This window comes from Neopsephotus bourkii, unplaced genomic scaffold (assembly GCF_033783945.1).
Source record: "Neopsephotus bourkii isolate Nb327-2 ecotype Australia unplaced genomic scaffold, CSIRO-AGI_Nbou_v1 NB_318, whole genome shotgun sequence".
Classification (NCBI taxonomy): domain Eukaryota; kingdom Metazoa; phylum Chordata; class Aves; order Psittaciformes; family Psittacidae; genus Neopsephotus; species Neopsephotus bourkii.
This window is the reverse complement of record NW_026900826.1, coordinates 7,109,724-7,135,232: the sequence shown is the minus strand read 5'-3', so window position 1 is coordinate 7,135,232 and position 25,509 is coordinate 7,109,724. Positions and strand designations below refer to the sequence as shown.

Genomic DNA, 25,509 nt, shown 5'->3' with positions numbered 1-25,509 from the left:
GTCAGTTGTGTTAATGCTTTGACCAGTCACATGGAGCAAAGGTGGTGGGGATGGTTTTGTAGGTGAAGAGAGGCTGTATTCATGTGGTGAGAGCAGTATGTCTGAGAACCATCAGGCTTGTGAGTTACTGCCTCCTTCTTTACAATTTATTTTCTCCTTTGCTCAGTAGTTCTCACTATTCCATCTGGGTGGGTTTTCATGGCTAACAGCCATTTTCTGGCAAAGAGGATATTTTTTAAAGGCTTTTTCTATAGCTGGGTTTTGGTTTGTTGGGATTTTTCCTCCTCTAAGTTCTAGAGAGCTGTGAAAACAATTCTGTCTGGGGGGGAAAAATAGTGCTAGTTCAGCTGTACGCAGGGAGGGTCCTACCAGCCCTGCTCCTTGCTTTCGGAGTATAGAGCATGTTTAGTCTGGAGTTCTGGAATAGGTTTTTCTCCAGGGGGAGATAGTACAATTAACAGCCAGACCCCCTGTCCTCTGTGATAATCATGACTTCAAAATGGGGTCGAGGGGAGCTGTTTGCTGTATGAAAAAATAGTTAGTACATGATTAGTAGTTAGTACTAACAGTTAGTAAAATACTGTTACAGTAGGAAACCTACTGTTTGAGTTTGGGAGAGGCATTGGAGGGGCAGGGGGTGCTGGATTGGGGGGGTGTGTGTTTTTTTTTACTATAGCTGTTAATATTTGTGTGTTTGGTAGCACCACATTAGTTTATAATGTTCCAGGGACTTTGTGAGGTCCTACCGGTGTAAGAGGAATCAGTTTCCACAGCAAACTGCTACTCAGCTGCATGTGTAGCAGGTATTTTAGTTGAGATTTGGAGTTTGTATGGAGGCTGGGCAGGAGTCCAGCTCCAGTCAGCACAGTCCTGTAGATCTGATTTCATTTCTAAGTAAACCAACACAGATGAAGGAGTGTTCCTTTAGGTAATCAGTGATGGGTTTGTTCTGTTTTCTTTCATTTTTAACGTTCATTAACATGTTTCATCATTGATTCTTCCAACTGTCTGAATAAACACTATTAAGCTATGTTGTACTGTTAATTTAGGTCTGATGAGTAACAGGAAGAATTAAATACAGGTATTATATACAGGAAGAATATAGGTATTAATACAGGAAGAATTAAATATAAGTATTTTGGTGCAGGTGTTCTAAGCATAGTTGCAGGACCCAGAGCCTGAAGAATCGCACAGCAAAGTGCACAGATACAGAGGGAGCGTTTGACTAGAAAAGGTTATCGTGTCCCTGTTGTGCATTTGGAAAGTCTGGATGGAGTGTGCTTCCTCGGCACCTGGCACAAGGCAGGTGTTTCTGCCTGTACAGCTATTTATCACTAGGTAATGGAACCCAGGGAGTATTTAACTTTAAATTACTGTTTTTCAGTAAAACCATGGCTGGGCTCATCTTTGGCTCTGCTGCAAGCGGGCCGTGTTTTCAACAGCTGTTAATGCACAGGTACTACCAGTTCTCTTTATATAGACAGAGAACTTTCTGCATTACCAGAGAAATACACACTTCAGTTTTCCAGACTGCTTAGCAGTCCAGCCCCACACCTAGCAACTGGACTTGAGTGCTCAGCTGGTGCACTCAAAATAAACAGCCACTTTGGACTGTTAGGTAAGGTTCACTGATGCTTTGTGTCGTTCACCTGCAGCAGGCTCTTTTAGTTGGTTATTTCATTCTTAGTCATTAAAGAAATGAATTGTATTCATTTTCTTGTGACTCTATATGGATGTTTAGTACAGTAGATCTGTGAGCTCTTTTTTGGGGGGAGGGGGAGTTCTGGTCTTTTTTTGTTTGTTTGTTTTGTTTGTTTGTTTTCTAACAAAAGTAGTGATTGAATTGAAACAGATTCAGTTGGTACAAAGCTTAGATGCCAAATCTGGTCATGATCCACTAAGGTAGTTCTCTTCCTGAACTGTCTGCATTCCTTTATAACTAGCCTCCTCCTCAATATTTCCATCTGTCCCTCTGTTACTCTGTCTTCATTTCAGAAGTGTTTCCCTGGTCCAGAGGTGATTCAGATGTGCCGTCTGCAGTCCTTCATTGGATTTGCTCCAGTATGTCCATTTCTTACTTGAACTTGGGAGCCAGAAATGGACATAATTCCAGATGAGTCTTACCAGAGGTGAATAGAAGAGAAAGGTTCACCTCCCCTGCTTTCTTGATTTGTCTCAAACATAATGATACAGTTGTATAAGTAGTATAAAAGCATAAATGTAGAGGCAGTATAAAACAGTGGAGGGGCCAGAAGACTGTGAAGTGGGCAGGGCTAGCATGCTTTAATACCAAAAAGTGTGTCATTGTGTAACCATATCCCATAAAAATTCAAACTGTTGGAAGGTGGGTTTTGCAGGCAGTCCTCATGGATGAGCCCAAAAAGGCCCCAGTGCTGGGACAGAAGGTAAATGATGTTTGTATCCTACCTGGGATATGTATTGCAGAAAAAGGCAATTTCTAAGAAAGCAAAGGCACTCCATTTTTAAGGTTAAATATGACCAGGTATTTGCACATGGAGTGAGAAAGGACTGTGTTTCATTTGGGGAACAGTGAAATCAGCTGGTTTCCAATTTCTTTCACAGTTTATTTCTCTGTAGCTGTGGTACAAGCAAGAGCCAACCAGTATCATCTGCTTGCCAGTAGGAAATCTTCAAACTAGTACTTACCCTTGCCACACGGTAAAGCTGCAGCTGAGCCTGTGAAGAGGAATTAACAGAAAAAATTAATTCAAGTTCAAAGGTAAACTTTGTCCAATGATGAATAACAGGCACAAAAGCAAAACACATGCTTTTGTCTATGTTATGTTTCATTTCATCCTGTTTTCTTTGCTTTGCACTGTTTCTGCAGTGGTGGAGGCAGGGTAGAACTCAGATACCTTGACAGAATTGCTAGTGTTGGAAGGGACCTGTGGAGATCATCTACACCAACCTTTAGCATAAATGTATTTTGAGTGACAGCTTTCTTCATAGCTTATCCAGCATAAACTACTCGGGAAGTGCCTGCTTTAATTTTATTTGATATTTGTGGAGAACGTTACTTTCTAGGGAACAAAAAAGTAGGTGCAGAATGCAGAAGGGCAGAGGTATTTTTGTTGGCTGTGGCACAGTGCCTGTATTTAGCTGGATTGGAGTCTTAAAGTTACTGAATTATTTACGGGCTGCACATAAGAAAAAACAAGAAAAATATGAAGTGTTAGGAAAGGGAAAACCTTCCACTGTGAGTGATCATCAGCTTTTAGGCAAAGGCAGGGGTGGAAGACCATCCCTGGTTGTTTTAACTTGAATGGTTTAAACATTTTAATAGCGCTGTTTGGGGAAGGGATGAAAACTATGATTTACATCACTTGGAGTATACCCTAAAATGCTGTTTCTTTTTCTCCTTGGCAGATGGATGCCTTCTAGCCGACCAGTGAGTCCTGCTGCTGCATGCCTGGCAGCACCTCTGAATGATCACATGACTCTTGATATGGATGCAGTCCTATCAGACTTTGTTCGGTCCACAGGGGCAGAACCAGGTCTGGCGAGAGACTTACTGGAAGGTAAGCTTGCCGGATACAAGTGTTTCCTGTGCTCACCACTTGCTTAGAGAAAGAGCCAGTCATAAAAAGAGAGACACTGGTATTTTGACTGGTAAATCAACTCTTGTGATAAGCTGACCATAGAGTGTAGGTGATTTCAGCAAAAACATAAGGAAGTTTTTGGTGTTAGATAGCTGTGTTTTAGTTTATTAACAGTCATGCCTTAAAAGCATCTGTGCCAGGCAGAGAAGGGGGGGACTTTAGCTGAATTTTATCACTTTCAGCTGCCTGAAAGTACTTGTAAATGTTTTGGGTCACTATGCAAAGCAGCTAAGTTTAGTCTGAAATGGACTTCCCATAAAGTGATAGAGAAACCACCCAGTGATTAATATGTGTACCTGAACTTCATGGTATGGGAATAAAGTGGCTCAGTTAGAAAACATCTGAGAACCTATATCAGAAAAATACCCGGGTCTTTATATTCATTTTATTGTAGTTGTGTAAATTTTATTAGCTTAAAAGTGAAAAGACACCTTTGATATTTGAAGGCATTTTGTTACAGTTGGTTTTGTTAATTTCTTCTGATGTGGGCTAACAGTTGTGAAGATGGGAAGTTAGAAATGAGCACGTGATATCTGTGTGGTATACATATTGCAAAGTGGTTTTGTGGGCTTGATACTGCACACTAGGCCTTTTCCTGAAAGTTGTCTTCTGTTTTTAATCTTAATGTGCTTTAAGAAACTGTGTGTTAAATCAAAGTAACTACTGAGCAGTTACAGCAGACTTAAAAAGTATACATCAGCAAGTGGGTGGGTTAAATACACAGTGACTGTTATACAGATAGCTAAAAATTCTATACATTGCATATGGATTGCATATAGATTTTCTAAATTGCCAGAAGCTGTCCTAAATATGTGCTCTGTTGGTGTTTCTGTACTCTGCTTGTCTGCTGGTAAAATCCCTGCAGTCTTGTTTCTGTTAAACTTTTTATTTAGCACAGCTACTTGTCTCACTGACATGTTCTGCTTGTTGTGCTTGATGCATATCTTCCAGAAAGAGCTCATTTTTGGTTTGATTGAAGATGTAAAGAGGTTTTCTAAAAATACATATGCACACATGTATTGGTTCTATTTTATTTGTGTCTGATTCTTCCTGCCAGCTATTAGTGTCCTAAAATAAATAATGCCTTAAGCCTATAGCTTTTCTATCTAATTTTGATAAGCTGAGAGTGTTGGGCTCCAACCCTCTGTATTTCCCCTGTCATCCAAAAGAATGTATAGAGAAATGTTTGGGTTATTTTGGTAAATATCTTTCTAGCACGAAGACTGCCTTTCTGCAATTACATTGCATGTGCTGCTGTTTGTATCTCTAGCCAAGTTCACTTTAGCATTGCACAGGGAGTTTGTGGTCAAGTCTGTGCTCAGTCTGAGGTTTCAAATTTACCTGTTCTAGACTTTATGCGGCTGCTTAACTGCCAAGGAGGTCAGATTTCATTGACTTAAAGCATTATTTCAATGGTATGAGTACTTTGTACATCTGAAAATGGACATGAATGCAGACTTTTAAAGCTGCATCAAAATTAAAAATGGGGTGTTTTTTTTAGTTCTGCCTAAGAAATTGATCTTATTTTCATGGCCTTGCTATGTCTATGTTGAGAAAAGTGTTCCGTCTGTCTGATCAGCTATTCATTCCTGGATAAAGTTGCTTAGTTTGTGTTTGTCCAACGCACAGTTTGTGTTTTATACCTATTGCTAATTGAGTCTGAAGGGCCAGGTGTAGGTTACTTGCTGTTTGCTCCTTGTGTGATACAGCTATGGGAACTCATATGTACAGACTTGGACAAAGTGCAAAGGAAGGTATGCGAAGGCAGAAGGGGCTTAACAACACATAGGCCTATACTTCAGTAAGTCATCTGTTTGAATTTTCTTCAGGTTTTCTTGAGTTTTCTTGAGTATTGTAAAGAAACTTGAGATCCCAATCTGAGACGTCATAGACCTGTGTGTTAGGATTGAGTCAGTGATTTCTTATTTTTTTTTATATTATTAAACCACATAGAAATATTTTAAAACTAAGGCCTTTTCCCAACTGTTTAATATAACAGTGATGGTATTTATGATCAGATGTATTTTGTCAATGCTGACCATTTGTGTTAAATACTAATGAAGCACAGCAAGCAATGTTAGATTTATAATCATGTAGAGTTGTGTAACTGGCATATTGCAAAGGATAGATTGTGTTGTTTTTAGCAGAGGTTTTAATAGCACAGAATCATTTACCTTATTACTCATACATGTCTATTAAAGATACACAATCACATGAGTAATCAACGTTTATTCCACTCTCTGATGTGCTATAGATGCTTAGTAACTCAGTTTAATCAATTTAGAATGACTTTATAGCTTTGAACATCCCAGTAGCTGCATGCCTCCTTCTAGGATGAGAACCCAAGGTAAGCCAAGATTGTGAGAATATTCCTCTCATCTGGTTGATGTACAGCTAACCCAAGCAGGATCTTACCTCTCTCAGTTCAGGATGCTCTTGTGTACCCTTCTTGGTATTAGTATAGATTTTTCCTTGAGCCCAGTGTCTCTGCCTGCCTAAGCAATAGCTGAGTGAACAGTTTCTGGGCTGAATTCTCCAGGTGATCTGTCTCCATATCAGAATTTGTCTTCCATCAGAAGCTGCAGTACTCTTTGTTGTGTTAGTTCCTGGCAGTGTCTTGTGTGTCGAACGTATCATGCTTCGTTTGGGTTGCGTGTTCTTCTTGGTGCCTTTCTGTACTTTTTTATACTGAAGGGCTTTTTCTTCCCCTGCTTAGCACTCCTCACATTCTCTATCTGCATGCTGTCCTGGGCCACCCAGGCTACTTCCATCATTCTTCCATCATTCTTTTCAGTTGAAAGAACAACTTTCTAACAGCCCTGTCACACTTCTTAGTTACTACTACAGCTGACTATTAAAAGGGGAAGCACAGTTATTTCAGCCTGGTTAGAATCACAAGACTGCAGTCTTCATCCTTGTTCAAGACTTCAGGGAGGACACTTGGTTACATGCATCACCTCTAATCTTGCAGAGTCTTCCAAGTAAATACCCAGCAGGATTACCTTTTGAGAGCCTGCACATTTACACATAAGTGTCCTCAAACTCATGGCATCTCCAAGACATCATAAATCCTGATGTTTTTATGTTAATAATTAAATATCAACCAAAGAACAAGGAGTATGTCCCTATGCAAATAAAAGGACACCAAATGCTATTTGCTGACTATACCAGATGATAAATAAAATCATGGGTTGGGGAGAATATATGAGCACCACATATGTCAGCAAATTATAGAGTGGAAAGTGACTGTGACAGTTGCTTGGCTTTCAGAGCAGCATTTGACTTGGGGGATGTGGAAATTTGATCTAACATAACACAGTGTGATGGTTCAGGAATCAGTTATGCTTGAAGCAGATCACTTTGTATCAAAAACATCTGCTGCAGAGCTGAGATCTTGTCTGTGTGCACTTTCATTCAGGAGGAAGGAAGACCAGAAGTTTGTCTCTTTCCCAGGAAAAAGCCACAACAGATTTCTTCAGTCAACCTTCCTGAGAACATGAGCATTCTCATCACTGTGAATCTTACTCCAACTTTACACATAATTCCTTGAGACAAAGGCTTCGTTTTGAATTAGCAGTATCTAAGGGCACAATGTGAACTTCTGTTATATTTTCCTAAGTTGAAAAATACAAGACATTGTCGTGTGTTTCATGAGGAACTTAGTAGCTGTAGGAAGCTAGATGGTTGAAAGACAATCTGATAGGTGTAAAAAAGGACACAGTTTGGGATTTAGAATCATAGAATCGTAGAATAGTTAGGGTTGGAAAGGACCTTAAGATCATCAAGTTCCAACCCCCCCTGCCATGGGCAGGGACACCTCACATTAAATCATATCACCCAAGGCCTCGTCCAATCTGGCCTTGAACACTGCCAGGGATGGAGCATTCACAACCTCCTTGAGCAACCTATTCCAGTGCCTCACCACCCTAACAGGAAAGAATTTCCTCCTTATATCCAATCTAAACTGCCCCTGTTTAAGTTTTAACCCATTACCCCTTGTCCTATCACTACAGTCCCTAATGAAGAGTCCATCCCCAGCATCCCTATAGGCCCCCTTCAGATACTGGAAGGCTGCTATGAGGTCTCCACGCAGCCTTCTCTTCTCCAGGCTGAACAGCCCCAACTTTCTCAGCCTATCTTCATGCGGGAGGTGCTCCAGTCCCCTGATCATTCTTGTGGCCCTCCTCTGGACTTGTTCCAACAGATCCATGTCCTTTTTATGTTGAGGACACCAGAACTGCACACAATACTCCAGGTGAGGTCTCATGAGAGCAGAATAAAGGGGCAGGATCACCTCCTGTGACCTGCTGGTCACACTCCTTTTGATGCAGCCCAGGGTTCGGTTGGCTTTCTGGGCTGCAAGCGCACACTGAAGCGGCTCATGTTCATTTTCTCATCGACCAACACCCCCAAGTCCTTCTCCGCAGGGCTGCTCTCAATCTCTTCTCTGCCCAACCTGTAGCTGTGCCTGGGATTGCTCTGACCCAGGTGTAAGACCTTGCGCTTGGCATGGTTAAACTTCATGAGGTTGGCATCAGCCCACATCACAAGCATGTCAAGGTCCCTCTGGATGGCATTCCTTCCCTCCAGGGTATCAACCGAACCACACAGCTTGGTGTCATCGGCAAACTTGCTGAGGGCGCACTCAATCCCACTGTCCATGTCAGCGACGAAGATGTTGAACAAGACCGGTCCCAACACTAATCCCTGAGAGACACCACTTGTTATTTAGCAGGGCACAGTTCATTCTATATTACTGTAAAGGAATTTTACCATTAAGTAGAAGCATTCTGTGTTTTTATTGGGTTATCCTCATCTTTGAAAATCGGAACTCCAGAAAAGCAGAATATTCTGTTAGAGTCCACTTGTATGTTTAAGATTGTAGCTAAACTCCAGATCAGAGTGAGGTCATCTGTTCTGCTCAATCTTAATTGTCTGGGAGATCTGCTTCTGATGCTGTTTTATTGCACAGGTCACCAATAGCACTGTTTCAGGTCTCTGATACTAATTTTCTTTTGGCATTTTACTTTCCAGTGGTTAATTGTTTAGCTCTTGAATGCTGAAAATATATACTCAGCCTTTCATCTCACATCAGTGTGTGAGGAACATATGTATAAATGTATCAGTGTCAATAATTCTTCTTAATTGCTAGTGAAAATAATTGTGTTCAGTATTGATTTTAATCACCAGCATTTTATTTGTTTTATGTGTTTGGTGCAGCACAGAAATAATTTATGGGACAGTTTAATGTGGATGTATGAATGGGCTCAAAAAATTAAGTAAGAATGAAAAGTATGTGGAAAATTCCATCATACTTCCCATTTCCCCCTTGATTCCAATTAAAAAGAATAGAAACCAGTGATTTGGAATCTTTTTTTTCCGGTAAGGGGCAAGAGTGTGCCCTTCCCTGGTGCTGCTACCCTTATGAAAACAAAAGCAATCTACAATATTTTCATGGCTATCTGGTATAAAACTCTAATATTGGACTTCCATACTTAAGATGCTTACAACTATGTAACATTAATTGGAAGTTAATATTCATAAATTTCAGCTCTGTAGCATTAGCTCTGCCAGTTATGTGTTAGTCGATTGTGCACATTTGCTAAACCATTTGTTTCTTTAAAGTGTTATTTCCAGCTTCACTTTCATTTTTGGATGACTTGTCCCAACTCTTCCATCTGTTCCATTTCATATCTCTTGAGATATTGTTCAGCATTTCTGCGTTTTTTACCTTGCTTGCGTGCTCCCAAGAACTGAAAACATACTTCCATATGTGGGATTATAGAGAGCAGGTATTGCATTTTCTGAAACTTCACTGAGCTTATAAATAATTTTAAAAGGAATAATAATTTAAAAATAATCATCAAAACTGAATCAAACTCAGTATATTTAACTGAAAACCTGCCCTTATATAAATAGTTGAATTTATTTCTATAAATGATGTATATTTCACCCTTACATAAAAGAAATTGCTGTCTATTTCCAGCTTTATATAGCACTTAATTGTAAGGTAGTTCCTCATGACTTCAGAAATCAGGAGACTGGCTTTCCAGTCATGAAATGTATGCAGTAAAGGAGACTGACCATATGGAGCATGACAGATATGCAGTAGGTAGAGACATCTCCTCAAAGAACAGTGTATCCAAGTGGAATTCAAAGAGAAGCATGTAATTAATGGAGAGGGGGAGAGAAATTGACAGTGCTGTCACATGACTGAGTGTACAAAGCTAACTCCCCAAAATAGTCTCTTATTCTGCCCTCCCTCAGACAGTTCCTTTTATAGTTCTCTTGTGGAAGCCCTGGCAAAGGCAAGAGGAAGCTGAACTGCTACCAATGTCTTGTTACGCAGAGATCAAAATTGTCATTTCCAGCTGTCTGTTCAGCTTGGAGTGACTCTGCATTCTAGCAGAAAATGAGGCACATGTCAACACCATGGCCTTGCTGCATCATTTTCCTTTGAGAACGCGGACCAGAATCTTGATTTAAAATCTATGATCTAGTTTTAGCCTGGATTTGCATGTAAGGTTTTTGGAAGAAATAAATCTGGTCTTGAGTTCCTATTCTTATTTTGTGCCTCTTGGAAAGAAGATGTCATGATGCAGAGATTCACATTGTTAGACTTTGTAGCATGCATTTAAGCTGATAGATGGCACAGAAGAACATGGATGGAATAAGAGCCCTCTGTGTTATACAGCCTGCCAAATACTGGATTTGTGTTTAGTCATTTGTGAACATCTCGGGTTGTATATCCTTACAGGTAGTTTTCACCCTCATAAGGGGAAGGACTACACAAATCAAGCATTCCTGCTGAAAATTCCTGTGCCTGTTTATTTGATTTGTAACTTCTCCCCCGTATAGTTCTATGAAAAATGCTGGTTCTGTTAAATGGGCTGAAGGGGAGATGATGTGCCTCCCACTTAACAGCTAGTGTTTTGTGTGTGGGGAACAGCTGCTATGCCAAGGACACCTTTCTGTATGCTGGCATGGACTATTTGAGTCACAGAGGCATGTTCTCTGCAGCAGACTGGAAGGAGTTGTACTGACTTAGATGATACTGAAAACAAAAGTTCTGTCTGCCAGCAAGACTTTTCCTGTTCTGTGGGCGGGGACACTGTGGGATTTATCTATTTTAATAGGGAGGGTTTTTTTCCTGTGGATGTTTGGCGTTAGTTTTAGTACTAGTGGGATTGTCATTGTTTTACAGGTTTGCTAGTAAAAATACAGACAATGATAATAAAATATTTAAGAAATAGTGGCAAACCCCTTGAAAGTTACATTGCTGGTACTTGTTCTTCAGTAGTCTTTCACTTGTTAACAAAAATGTTTTCTAAATTGTATTGCATTCAAGTGTGAGTTGCATTAACAATAAAAATGGCAACAAGTGTAAAGTGGATGGAAGACATTGTACCCGATTAGAGTGGTTAAAAATTCCAAAAGGTGTGTCCATTTTAGTTTTCCTGTCATCTCACCAAAATACCTTCAATACTTCCTTACTTCTGTCACACTGAAAAATGATGCTGTCTTCCTTTCAACTTAGTTTCTTGTTCAGTTGCACCATCTTTTTGTGCTTCAATAGACCTCATTTTTATTTACTGAAACACATCATTCTGTAACCTTGTCCAAGTTGCTTGCTCTGTGGGGCATTTTTCCCTTTCCTGTTTCATGAAGATTTTCACATGAATTCTTACTGGGTATTTTTATTGCTTTTGCTTCTTGGATATATGTGCCAGCAGTTCTTGAGCTGTAAATGCAGGCTGCATCACAAGTGGTTTAATTCTGTCTAACCTTCCCCTTCTGTATCCTTTTTCTTATGTGGTCTTGGTTGTGTTTAGCTTTAGACAGCATTTCCTGCCCCTTCTAAAATTTCCTTCGCTGAAGTCCTGTGTACATGTTGTTGCTACAAGCTCCTGTTGCTGCAAGTTGTCCATTCTATTTAGATCTTTCCTAGTTCCCTATCTGAAATTGCATCCTTTCTAGCATTTTGCTAAGCATAAAATCAAGAATTGCTGGTGACCTTTCAAATGTTCTTTTTACCATACTGGAGTAGGTGGATATTTGAAAGCTTGGTGGGGTGGAGTGCATTATAGTTGCATGCTTGCTATTCCTGCTAATTAATGATAAATGGTCTCTGGTTTTATTACATCTGTTTTAAGATGTGAAAGATGATCGATTTATTAACTGTTAGAACCCCACTAAGATATGCTGGTTTAGCCAAAACAGTAAAAAGCAAAAACCCAAAGAATAAATACTAGGACATCATTCAGGTCTTGCTGCCCAGGTATTATCTGCCTGGAAAATGTAGACTCCAGAACCGGTACAGCTGAAGTAGCATAGGTTGCTTCATAGGGGTCTGATTTTTGTTATGAGAGGGTACAAGTTGTGGTCTGACAAAGCATGTGCTTAACACTGAGCAAGCAAGGAGTGCTCATGTGCTGCAGAACATTAAGAAGCCACTTCCTCACACAGCACAATCAAGTTGAAGACCGGACTAGAGAAAGACTCTGTTAAAAACCAAGATGGTCCATTATTCACCAGAAAACCGAGGCTGAATTCAACTAAGTACTATGGAAACTATTGTAATGCCTGAGTGGTGCTAATTGTGCTACCTTTATGATGGCAGAGTGTGTTACTTTTCTAAAAAATTACATTATGTGATAGTCTTGAGGCAAAGGATTTAAGGCAAAAGTCCAGAGTTTCTTGTGCTCTTTTGCTTTCAGACTTCAGCCTTCAAACTAATCAGCTTATTAAAAGGGGGATGAGTTAGAAACACATCTGTTGAAAGAAATCAGGGCTTTTTCAGAATGTAACTCTGCCACTTTTCCAAGAGAGCTTCTATAGAGAGCTCCATCTAGTTGTATTGTTTGGATCCACTGTGGTGGTAGATGCAGTGTACATGCAGCTTGCGGCTGACAAAAAGCCTGGAGAGGGACTTTTTACACGGGCCTGTAGTGACAGGACAAGGGGGAATGGTTTTAACCTGCCAGAGGGGAGATTGAGATTAGAAATTAGGAAGAAATCCTTCACTATGCGGGTGGTGAGACACTGCCACAGGTTGCCCAGAGAAGCTGTGGCTGCCTCATGCCTGGATGTGTTAAAGGCCTGGCTGGATGGGGCTTGAAGCCTGCGGAAGGTGTCCCTGCCCATGACAGGGGCTTGGAACTAGATGAGGTTTAAGGTCCCTTCCAACCCAAACCAGGCTGGGATTCTGTGAATGCTGCAGAAGTGAGTCATGTGCTTCGTGTTAGCATCCCTTCTTTTTTTTTTTTTTACTTAACCCTTTACTAGTCCAGGCCAAAATAAGTAAGTGGCTTCTTAAATTACGTATTGTTTTATCTGTGTCTTTGCTTTTTCTTTGGGCTGATAATGCAACCTGTTGTTCTTCAAGAAACTAATTTTTAGGACAGAAAACTGACACTGTAGTGATGTTTGTTTTTTGATTTACCTTTCACATGGATGCCTGTTGCCTGTGCCACTAAACATCAGTTCCAGTTCCCCAGAGTGCATCTTCCAGTCCTTATTCAGCTGCGCTCTTTGTTTTGTTGCTTTTCTTCCACACTGGAAACACTTGGTTTCAAAGCAGAGACCCCTCAGTCCTGCTGGATTTTACACCTGCTGACTTGCATAGCACATGTACCTGTTCTGGAAATAACCGTTCAGTAAGAGAACTGTTTGTGTTGAGTTGTGAATTAATGTGATTCACTACCTGTGTTTTCTAGATAGACTTGTGCTGCTTCAGCTTTTTCTCACTGGTGTTCTCGGACCAATAGAAACTCAAAGCCTTTCATGTAAACCTGCTGTGTCAGTACTGCTTTGGAGCAGTTCGGTTGCTCCTAGCTGATACAGTGCTACCAGTGGCTTGTCATCTGATGGGATTGTATTGAATGTACTGAAATAACATTTTTATGCCTGTAAAATACTTTTAAAAGACAATATTATATTATACAAAGAAAGAAGTCAGCAGTTAGTGAGCAGTCGGGTGCATCAGATAATTAACAGTAAAACAAATAGTAGACGCTGTGAAGAATAGTTTTGTGTTGGTTTTGTCCTTCAGGTTGCAACAAAAAGTCTTAGTTGATTTAATTTAGTTGATGAAACTACGTAAAGTAGATAAATTAGCTGTTGCTTCTTCAGCCTTGCGATGCAGGGTACGTCAGTGTCTGTGGCAGGTGGAACCTCTGGGGTAGGAAAGATTGCTCCTTTCTATTGAGGGTCTGTGCAGGAGATGACAGTTAAGGAAAATAAAGTGGATTAGGGACTTGTGTGAGGAGCAGGGAATGGGAGGTTTCAGAGAACAGGGAACAGACACACAGAAATAATAGAAAGTAGTCTTTTTCCTAGGGCCCCAGAAGAGTCCAAAATGAGAGGGCTGCTGAAACTTGTTGGACAAACAGCGACACTGGAAGAGACCTGCTCTGTGAGGCGTGGGGGAATCTGTTGGATTTGTATGTTACATGAATTCATTTTTGTTGTTTCTATCCCAGTGTACCTCTGGGGTTTTGGTTGGTTTTTTTTCCCTTTCTTTCAAAACTTAGTTTGGAAAGTGGCCAGATACAGATCTGGAAACTCAGAAGCTTTTGGTATGCAAAGCTTAAAGGAGAGTTATGCAGAGATGGCTCTAGTCATCTCCACACATGTAAGACCCACTCATTTCTTCAGTAAATTCCAGCTGAGACTTTCCCACCTGCCGTGTCACACTGCCAGAAGTCCTGGTTCAGATCATCTGCTCTGGACATCCCTGAATTTAATAATCTTTCTGATTTGTTCCTAGCTTATCTGTTGCCTCTGCAGCCTGTTTCTGTGGTCCAGATCACATCACACTTCTCGTTAGAGCTGTTTGCTTTTACTTCATTTTACACTGCATTACATTATTGTACTTACTTTTTTTCTTCACGGTGTCTTTTACAAATGCCTCTGGCTTTTTCCTCTTGTCTTTTCCCCTAATTCACTTTGCTGCCTCCCATTTCCTCTACTTTGCCACAAGAATTTTCTTCTTTAATCCTCCATAGCTGATGAATTCTGGCTGTTATGGACAATGGGAAAAATAAAAGGTTTGTGATTTGTATTTGCTAGTAAAAATACAAAACAAAATGAGAGGAAGCCTTGGCAAAGGGGGCAAGCTTATGTGTTTCTAGTATGGAGGGTGGCTGAAAAGACATCTGCTAGTCAGTAATGGTGGCTAATAGTCAAAATCGATATCCCATACAGATGGAAAGGTGCTTAATGTGTTCTCTAATGTGGTTGGATTTTTTTCTTGCATTCTCATACTTGAAGGTTCCAGCAAATATTGGGAAAGTGAGTCTGATAATCATTTCCTGTGTTGGCTGTCTAATGCTTTGAAGCTGAACTGATGTGTTTGCTCGGGAGATGGGGACAGCTCCATGGAGATGAGAGATTTGAAAATAAAGTATTTCTCTGTAAGGTACTTTTACATATAGACATTTTATGAGTAGTTTCAAGTCTGTATGAGAAGTTCAGTTATGAAGTTGTACTGTGGAGCATAATGTGAGAGTCATAATGCAATTTAGCTCTAAACCTGGCAGTGAGGCAAGTTTCTGAAGGCTGACTGTAATTTTTGTGATAGAGCTTTTATATAAGATTATTATATTTGGCCTAAGACTAACCGAAATCCTGCTGTCCTTAGTCTGCCGATTTTCTGCTTTTCTATTACACATATCAAAGCCCATCTCACAGCAGTCGCTCCCAGTGCATGCATAGTGGGTTTTGTTAGATTTTTGAACATAAACCATGAAAATATCTCAAGCAGATGACCAGTAAGGAATGCCCTGACACTAGAGGAAATGCTGTCTAGGTTCCATTAATAGGGGCATGTTACTCAAGGATCTGTACTGAATAAACACAGGCTGCTGCTGGCAGTCAGGTAGTACTGGACTTGCAGCATTGCCAATACTTGGAGAGCACCATTTTGTTTAAACCTGCACTTTGAGGAATTTTATCTATTGCCACTTTTGCTATTTTTTAAAATAATTTATTTTACTGCCCTCATGGTTGAGGAGATGATTTTAAAAACCTAATATAAGAGCATCCAAAAAACAGGACCAAAGAAAAGCAGTCGCCACTCCAAACGTTGCTGTGTGATCACATCAGTCTTGGGAACACATTCATGATTCTTTGATGTTTGGGTTGGGCAGCTTGATTCTGCTGTAATATGTAGTTAGAGCAGAACCCTGACTGGATTGTAGCCATTGAATCTGAATGAGGTTTTTAGGAAAGAAGTGCTGGCAATAACTCGAGTGCTTGTTCTGGGATCTCTTCACAATTTTCACTGGATTTACATTTGTCCTACAGGCTTTCTAATAGAAGATTACAGCATAACATATAATGGTTCTGTACCACTGACAGGATGGTTTGTATCATGGACTGCTCAGGGTGTATATAACATTCTTACTTGGTGATACTAATACTCCTTTCACAATTGTGTTTAGTACTTCAAACCTAGAGGTAGTGTAGTTTAACCCTGCAGGTAACAGCTCTTTGTGCTGGCTTTTCTCTGCCTCAGTTAGGTTTTTGTTCTTCACAGAGATGATTGTAACAGTGAAAGACCTTTTAATCTGTATAAAACTGTTTGTACTATTTTTGGCTTATTTTCCTTTGTGTAAGCAAATAAGTTATATTTAACTGCTACTCAGATAATGTAGCTTCTCAAAGTACATGAAGTGACAAGCTTTTATGGTGTAATAAATCTTGAATTAGTCAGAATCAGGTTACTTTTGAATCTGGAAAAGTGTTCATGAAATGCTATGAAAGTCTCCCGTAATTAGTGAGATCTTTTTGCTTGCTATTAAATATTTGCGGTTTTCCAATTAAAAACAAGTACTCGGAGGGTGCTAGGGCACGTGTGCACTTTAACACAGCAAGATTGTTTGGAATATAGCATACAAACATCTCAATGTTTTTTTCATTATTATTTTTTGGGGGAGTGGAGAGTACCACTTCACCACATGGGCTAAGCAGACCTCTCCATCTCTGGATATTAGCCTGCATCCTCTTACCCCTGGTCATAGCAATGTGGTGAAGTGGGAGCTTGGAAGCAAATCTTTTAGAGGATTCTCCGTTGGCAGGTTCCATGAGCAGCTCACAGACGTGGAATCTGCTCACTGCTTGTTTTCACTGTCCTGTGTTACGGGCTTTCTAGAAGACCTTTAAAATCTCTGAGGGAGCGAGTTCTCTCCGATGTGTAAGATGAAGGCACCTAAAGCAGTTTGCATTTGCATTCTAGCTGCTCTGCAAACCAAAAGATAAGGAAGCTTCTTATTCTTCTGTGCCATTTCACTAACAGTAAGGAAGCTTCTTCTGTGTTGTATCACTGTCATGTCTTTCCATCATTGCCACTAATCATTATTTACAGTGACTACAGCTGTATAGATGTGAATTATTTCTGCCTGTCATTACTTTAGGTTAAATTCTGTGGGATTTAGTGTTGATCTTCCATTGCCAGTTTATGGAGCCATTTGATTGGAATCTGAGCAAGGCATGTCCTTGTATGATAGAACATGTGGATTTCTGGATGCAGGGAGTAATGCAGTAATGGACACCTTTTACCTGAGTGTTAGCAAGCTTTTGACACTGTTTTCCACAGTATTGCTGTATTTGAGTTAGAATGTTAGTCTGAAGGGTTGGGCAACTAGATGGGTAAATAACTGCTGCAATGGTCAAGCTCAGACAGTAGTGGTTAAGGGATAGCTGGTAACAAATGCTGTACCTCCAGGGCTCTATACTTGTTTAAAGTCTTTATCGGTGAGGTAACATCAAGTTTGCAGATGGGGGAGCAGCTGACATCTTTAAGGTCAGAGCTGCTGTTTAGGGAAACCTAAACAGAGAACTGAGCAACAGGAGCCTTATAAAATTCAACAGGGATGAACACTGGAGCTCTGCAATGATACAGGCTGGGGGGGCAGCTTGGCAGAAAAAGACTTGGAGATCTTGGTAGTCAGCTGGCCCTGCTTTGAGCAGGAGGTTAGACAAGAGCTTCCCTGAGGTCTTCTCCGATTATGGTATAAAGAAAACTAAACTATGAATTAAAAAAAGGAAGTAAATGGATTTCTGTCTCTGTCCGTTTGCTGTGCACTTTCAAGGTGTTTGTCAAGTCTGCATTTCTGTTGGGGGATGAGCGGTTGTAAAATCTTTTATCCAAAGAACCTCTGTTTCCTTGCTGATGATTGAATTAAGATTGATTTCTCTATTTAGGCTTATACTTTAAGTGCATACAAAGATGGTTTCCAGGTTATCAATGCGGTCACATACAGATGTGAGCAGAATGTCCTTTTGCTATTTGGCAGGCAAAAACTGGGACTTGACAGCAGCGTTGAATGACTATGAGCAGCTCCGGCAGGTACACACGGCCAACCTGCCACAGGCGTTCAACGAGGGCAGATACCACAAGCAGCAGGAGCCAGAGCAGCCTCCCCAGGTGACAAAGGCAGAGCGGCCCTGCCTGCAAAGGCAGGATGACATTGCTCAAGGTAAGAACAGTGCTCCAGGACTTCTATGGGCAAGCAGTTTTCTAGCTTGTCTGCTTGCGAGTTGTGCTTGTCTGCAGGGAGCTGGAAGTCATTTGCCAGCAGCCTATGAATGGTGTCACTGTGATGGCATTCACAAAGCTGCTGCTAGAGCCTGCACTTCACATGTTTGACTTGACATGAGCTTTGCATCAGTTCTGCAAGTTATTTTTTAATGTGTGATGAAAGTACAAAAATACTTTGTCCCCAAGCAGTCCTGTGGTACATATGAATGGAATTAATTAGGGGCTGTCATAGAGCACTGCTGCATGTGGTTTTCTGTGCTTATTGAGACCAAAAAAAGGTTAAAAAAGAAATGAAATTCATTTTTCAGTCTTTGCATTCCTTCAGCGTGTGATTAGGGTGAATTTATGAATAGCATTCAGCTTTAAAATTCTGTTCTTTCTTGGTTCCACACAAGAAAGGACAGCTTCCGTCCTCTGCCAAACAGGAATTGAAACCTTAAGAAAAATGAGTCATTACCTTTAGCAGTTGATTTCTAGTACAGGATGGTGACCATTACCATTTGCTTTTTTGTTTGCAGACCTTTAGCAGGTTTTATTTTGGATCTCCATCTCAGACTGTTGAAATGCATTATTTTTCATATACTCATTTATCAAGGAAGCGTTGTTCACACCCAAATGAGCAGGCATTCGCCAGCCTTGGTGTTGACTGGTCTTTCATGTAGTCTTACAGGCCAGAATATCTCTTTGCTTTCTCTACAGAAAAGCGTCTTTCCAGAGGTATTTCTCATGCCAGCTCAGCCATAGTCTCCCTTGCTCGATCACATGTAGCAAATGAGTGCAGCAACGAACAGTTTCCTTTGGAGATGCCCATCTACACATTCCAACTGCCAGACCTTAGCGTGTACAGTGAAGACTTCAGAAGCTTCATTGAGCGTGACTTAATTGAGCAGGCAACGATGGTTGCTTTGGAGCAAGCAGGTGGGTAAATACTTCAGGTGTCAGCAGCTGGCCAATCTGACATTTTGGTTGACATTTCTAATCATGCTTCATTTCTGGAGCTTGCACATTCTGCATGGGAAATAAATGCCAGAGAGTAAAAGCAAATACTGTGCTCTTTGCACAATGACACATACCCTGATCCTCTATTTCTTTAGAACCGTATTAGAGAGAATTGTCACATTTACTTAATGAAGCAAAGAAATGGAGGGAAGAAGGAAGACTGATGGGCAAGTTCCGCACTAGAGAAGGGCATGAGTCTGGGTGGTTGGGAGGGGTTGATACTTCCAGTTCTCCTGAGGAACTTCCATTGCAATGACTAACAAAAAAGCTTCTTTAAGTTCTGTAGCAGCTTAAGAAAATAGGTTTACAATATGTGTGTTATGTATTATTATTTTTGTAATAAGAAACTAAATAATTTAGGACTAATACTTGATTATTGCCATGGGGAAAAAGTGTAGACATTTGAAATTAATTTTAATTCAGATTTATTAGTAGTTTGAGGTTTTAAGTCAGTTTGAAAGGATATGGAGAAATGTATTTAAAATTAATATCTGTGCCTTATGAAACAGCAAGTGTATTAATGAACTGTGAAATCAGCACGTCTATATAGTGAAATGCCCAACTCTGAAGATACAAAGGAGTTACAAAATCAGACTTCATGGCTGCCTGTGGGATATCAAACAGCCAGTTACCTTTTCCTGTTGATTGCTCTACTGGCTCATGTAAAGCTGTGTGCTCCTCTGAGAGCTCATACTTGAAAATCGGTGTGTAATCATGCTCTGTGTGTTCAGACTGGTGCTTGTTCTTGATCAGGGCACTGCATCATAGGGTTTAGGCAGGACCTCTGCTAATCTGGGGTCACACTGACTACTTACCATGTATTGTCATGTACTTGTTTTTTGACTTTGGTATTTGAAAAGCAAGACAGATATAATACCATTAAATAGTAAATATTTGAGGGGAGAATAACAACACAAAACCAACCACAAAACACAAACAGTATCCTGAAGGCCTCTTCTGGAAAAAGGAGAAAAATCATACTTACATACTTGAAGTATTTATACTCCATCTATCAAGAAAATATATCTGTTTCTCTTGGAACCAGCTAACACAAAAAGGACAGGGAGAAAACAGGATGGCTCTTCCTCTGGCAGCTCTGCCAAACACTTCCAGTTCCCATGGGCTATCAGAAAATACCTTGGTACAGTACCATTGGTGATCTACCCACTTCTGTGGAATTACAGCCTTTACAGTCAGTTAATGTACGAGTGCAAACTAGAGAATCATGCTGGTTTTCTGACCTTAAAATCGGGGAGTATTTGAATTAGAGCTGACATCTTCCAATTCATACAGATCTCGCTGGCTTTGAACTTGAATTACGGCTTAACTACTTAATTTGCTGCCTCTCAGCACTCCTCCCTCAAATCTCCCTGAAAATTGGAATACATCAGGTAGTCTTTTCTTCACATTACTTCAATTAGGTCAATAATTAGACTCAGGATGGAAAAGTCCCTTCCTCCCCGGAGCCTCTTGCAGCCTGGGAAGGAGTGTGTTTGACCATCTGAAGTGCTCAGGGGTTTTATTGAAGGTATTGTTGTGACTTGCATAGGCCTAGTTTACTCATGTAAGCATCTCATCAAAATAAACTGGAACTTCCAGGAAAAGAGTTCTTCAGTTCAAGTAAGTTGAACAGATCAAACAGTGAATGTTTAAGGAAATAATGTAAGACTTGGTGTAAACTGACCTTTTGTTGCTATTTTAGGTACAAAGATGCTCTGTTCCTTTCATTTCCTGACTCTTTTAGACATATGTGAAATAAAGAGAGTGGATTCATAGGGAAGTCACTTAGCATTAGACATTTTATTGTCTCCTACTAACAGGGCCCAGTTTGACTACGGCATAAAAGAAGTTAACAGATGTGGTGCATTCCAAACAAAGGGCCTAAAACCTGCCTCAAAACAAACCAAACCAAACCCCATGAAGGACAGTAGCTGCTTTAGCTGAGGTTCTTCATATCATTAAGGAAAAGAGAGAGGTGTGTGCTTCGGTTTATGGGCATGAATTTCAAGGGAAAGGGGGAAAAAAAACCCCAGCTGATTAGGCAAAAGGAGGAGGAACTTTGTTAGTAACATAGAGCAGTTTGCTACTCCCAAAGTGTAGTCATTATTAACAGAATGCCATGTATGTTGCCTGAAGGGGCTGTATGAGCTGGATGTCTATAAAAGCCTGTGAGGTTTTTATATTCTCTTTTTATATGCTTAGGCAATTTCTACCATTGCATCTCTACGTGAAAGAATGTTCAGGTCACATCTTATCTGTAGAGAAACTCAGGGCAGATTTCCTGATTTACTCAGAAATGCTGTGTGAGATGATAAAGAGAAGGCTCAGATAGAGGAAGTAGAATTTATGGCTGCTCCAGTGCATACTCCACTCTGTGTGACTGCTTTCTGAGTATGTCTCTTAGAGGATGGAATTCATCACATTCATAAAGATGTTTGGGGCTTTTGTGCATCTTAGAATGCAGGTGTTCATTATTGCCTGAACTGGAGCAGGGTCAGCATGGAAGTGATGTGCAGACTGATCTGTGAGCGCTTTCACAGTCATCGGTTTGGTACTTCAATGGAGAATGGCTCAGATACTGATCATATCAAATGAAGTCATGTGTGAAAGGGATTTTATTATTCTAAGTATTTTGCTGCATTTTCATTACATGCACATTGATTTTTAGGCTGACAAAGGGATAATATAAAAACTTCTGTTGTACTGATGAGTTAAAAAAAAACCCAGCGGAAGAATTGCTGGTCTAGCACAGTGTTTATAATGAAGTTTCTATTGCAGTGCTGGAATGCAATTCAATACAAAAATTAAAAGGAAGCTGTGAGAACCTTCAGGAATATTGCTTTCCTTCACTCTTCTTTCTGTGCTCAGGTTTGTGTTTTCTATGAAGCATTTTATACAAATACAGGCAAAATAAAAATTAATACATTATTAAGCCTGGGTTTTGCATCCCCAACACCAAATCCAGCAGAATTCTGGAAATGTGTGATTTTAAACTGTGAAAAACTAAGATTTGATGAAGAAAAACTGATGCCTTTTCAGGCTGTAGAAACATTTTCTTATCCCAGGACTTCTAACAGGTTTTCACATAATATATGCAGGGTACTGGAGTAGCGACTGTTGTAATTACAAGAGAACTGTATTAATTTCCTGATATCCAAGCTCTGAAATGCACATTTGTGTAATTCAGTTCTAATATGAATGACAAATACTGTATCTCAGAGTAGGATGATATGCAATAATGCCATAGAAAACCGTCTGCCTCAGGTTAGGAAAGATGCACAGAAAACCCAGTAATGCTGGATATGCTGTGACCTGCAGGTCACTGAATTCAGTGTCAGTCGTCTGCAGCCAGTAAGGCCTAGTCATGTATTTCTGTGACATCGTATTTTATGATCTTTGATTTGCTTCTGTGACAGTCTGTGTTGCTTATGCATCAGGCTAAAAGAGAAGCATTTATCTGATTGCTCAGCTTCACCTATTTCTACATGCACAGCTCAACATTACATTTCAAGGACACCAGTAAATATGAATAGCTTTGCAGATGCTACTGCAAAGCTGATTCCGTCATCTAGAATAAAAGAGAGATCTCCTACAAGAAGGTGCTTTCTTTGAAATACAGAAAATGTGTTAGTAAATGCTTTATTTCTTCCCTTCTTTAAAAAGTCATGGAGAGATTAATATAAGCCCAATGCAGAAAATCTGTTTTTGTAATTTTCTTCATGTCAGTACTTGCAAGTACATGTTTAGTGTACGGAAGGACTAAAACTAAAAGTAAACAAATCCTCTCAGCTATAGTCATGTCAGAAACACATGAGAGAAGAAGTAGCTCTGCTGAAATCTGGATTTGAGATTCCTGCCCCTACTGCTGATTGTCTGACTCCTCCAAGTGGGCTGAGTAATCCTCGGCTGCCTTCACCAGCTGGTCCTCTGTGCCCCCAGAGCAGCTATTGCTGTTGGATTCCAGAGGGGAGGGGGGAGTTACTGAGTGTTTAGGGTGAATCACTGCTTTGGAGAAGATGTGGGGTGTCCAGAATTAGACTTACTTTGGAAGCTGAAAATGTTATTTGGTGACTTGCTCATCTTGGGGGTGGATATCTGGTAATACAGTGTGCTGGGGAAATGAAAGGAAGGCAGGCTTTAGCTTAGTTTCCTAAGGAAGCTGAGCTTGTGTCAGCAAGCTGACTCTTAAAATTGTACCACTGCTTATTTTTTCGATTTACTTCTGCCAGTGTCAAACCTATTTGTGAGCAAGCATTTACAGGTTTCATGGAAATAAGCAGTCATCTCATTTGTAGTATTTCCATAGAAGAAAAGCTTGCAATGTGAATATTGTCAAATGCTACAGACTTCACATGGGAAACTGCCTGTTTGCCTTGGAGGCCATGGTGTGCGATCTGGCTTTGCAGTGAAAATTCAGCCACACTCAGAGGGAGCTTGAGGGGGGGCTCAACCTTTGTAGCATCTCCTTTTCACCTGTCAAAAGAGAATTATATTAAGTTGCTGCTTGTTTAAGTGTAACCTTTTAGTGGTTAATTCTACCAGAAGAAATCATAAGTCTTAGTTTATTAGAAGCTGAAACCAGAGAAAAAAATAATATAGACAGGAGAAAATTAAGAGGGAGCAAAGGATGTATACAGAGTTTCCACAAAGATGCTATGTTCTTTAGCATCATGTAACCTCCTGTTTCTTTTGAATTTGGTTGGTTTGTCTGTGTACCACCAACCTTGTGTATGCTTGGGCAATGAATACTTCATAGTGGACCTTAGTAAACACAGAGGACATGATCCTAATGCTTTCTTACCTTCACTAGTACCAGTGCAGGAGGCATCAGGGGCTGATATCAGAAGCCAAACTTGGCTCTTGTTAATATTTGAATGCATTCTCTGTTCTGTGTAGCCTTCTTTTTGAGCCATTCAGGTCAAATAACCATCTAGAATCCTCCCTGGAGATTTACTCCCATAAATCTTGCATCAAGAAACAATACACTTGCGGCTTGTAATACAATATGGAAGCTTATGAAAATACAAACCTTTCTAGTGTCTATTAATTATACTTGAACATTAACTCTCTGAGATTCAGCTACCTTCCCTGCATGGAATACCAGATACATACCTGTTTCTGTGTCAGAATGATTGACTCTTGTTGGGCCCTGCAAATGAGGGAGGAGGGGGAGCCAGTACTCACTTTCTGTTATGTGAAGTCTGATACACACTGTGCAGTGCAAAACTAGGATAGTATCAGAATACAGCAGTAGTTGACAGTCTTTAGCCATGGAGGATACTAGATTCTGTTAACATTAATTTTGAGTTCTCACCTCAAATCTTCAGTATCATGCAGAGAAAGGGCAATACTGTGTGTGCTTGTGTCTGCCTCTGATTGTATGTTGTTCAGTCATAGACCTGGATAGGACTTTCAATCTTGATCTGAAATTAAGATCAAATTTTAATGTACTGGAATGTGGCTATGTTAATTCTCAGAGGGTTGTTTTTTTGCTGTAAAAACAACAGATTGATTCTTGAAATTTTAATTTTTTTTAAGATTGAATAGATTTGTAAGCAAGTAAGAATCAAGATCAAGCAGGAGTCCAGCAAAGAGTGAGAAATGGGTCTAGTTTTTCCATAAATATAATCTTACCAAAGTAGACAGAAATCATCCTGAGGAAGAACTGTACTGGTTTTCATTCAAGCTCCACTTCCCTGTTGTTTCCCTAAAGGGATCCACTATAACCACTAGATCTGAAAAATGAAAATGCACTGTGTTTTTTGTTATAATCCAGTGCATTTCTGCTAACTTGTTAGTCAGCCATAAGCTTTGTGATGTTAACCAAGCCCACAAACATATTTTTGCATAAACTGTTTGGAAGCAGATCACTTTTATAGAAAACAACTGTTATTCCAAAGGTTCCTAAACACCAGACTTTGACATTTATTACCAATAGCTGCTGGTTCATCAGCAAAGCAATAGCACTCATTATTCCCTTAAGCCCTAAGGTCTTTCTGCTTTCAGTCTTGTAACTCTGCTTTAAGCAGCACCTTGGTATAGCTTATTACTGAATCTGATACCACCAAAGCATTCTGCAAAAAGCAGGTGGCAAGTTGTTATTTCACAGCCCACAGACACAGGAGCTGCTAAAAATGTTAACTTGTTATTTCGGATTTATCTTTCCCAAAGGCTGTCCGATAGTGCTCTAAATGAAGCTTCTTTAATGCATATTTAATTTAGAACTCATTAAGCCTAGTATGAGATGTTGGGCATTTACAAGCTGGCTGCTAAAATCATATGAGGATTACCAAATGTGCTTAGTTATTATCTGCTGTGCATCTTTAGAGCATGATAACCTCTCAACCC

General features: G+C 40.1%; 1 protein-coding gene across 4 annotated transcripts in view; it reads left to right on the top strand.

Annotated features, from left to right (window-relative positions):
• OTUD7A (OTU deubiquitinase 7A) overlaps positions 1 to 25,509 on the top strand; it is a 115,500-nt gene that overhangs the window by 68,676 nt on the left and 21,315 nt on the right. For all 4 annotated transcript variants that reach the window (XM_061347564.1, XM_061347567.1, XM_061347563.1 and 1 more), the window contains exons 5-8: positions 2,584 to 2,740; positions 3,388 to 3,539; positions 17,918 to 18,100; positions 18,862 to 19,080. In XM_061347564.1, the coding sequence (XP_061203548.1) occupies positions 3,392 to 3,539; positions 17,918 to 18,100; positions 18,862 to 19,080 (550 nt within the window). In that variant the 5' untranslated portion in view covers positions 2,584 to 2,740; positions 3,388 to 3,391. The remainder of the gene's footprint in view (positions 1 to 2,583; positions 2,741 to 3,387; positions 3,540 to 17,917; positions 18,101 to 18,861; positions 19,081 to 25,509) is intronic.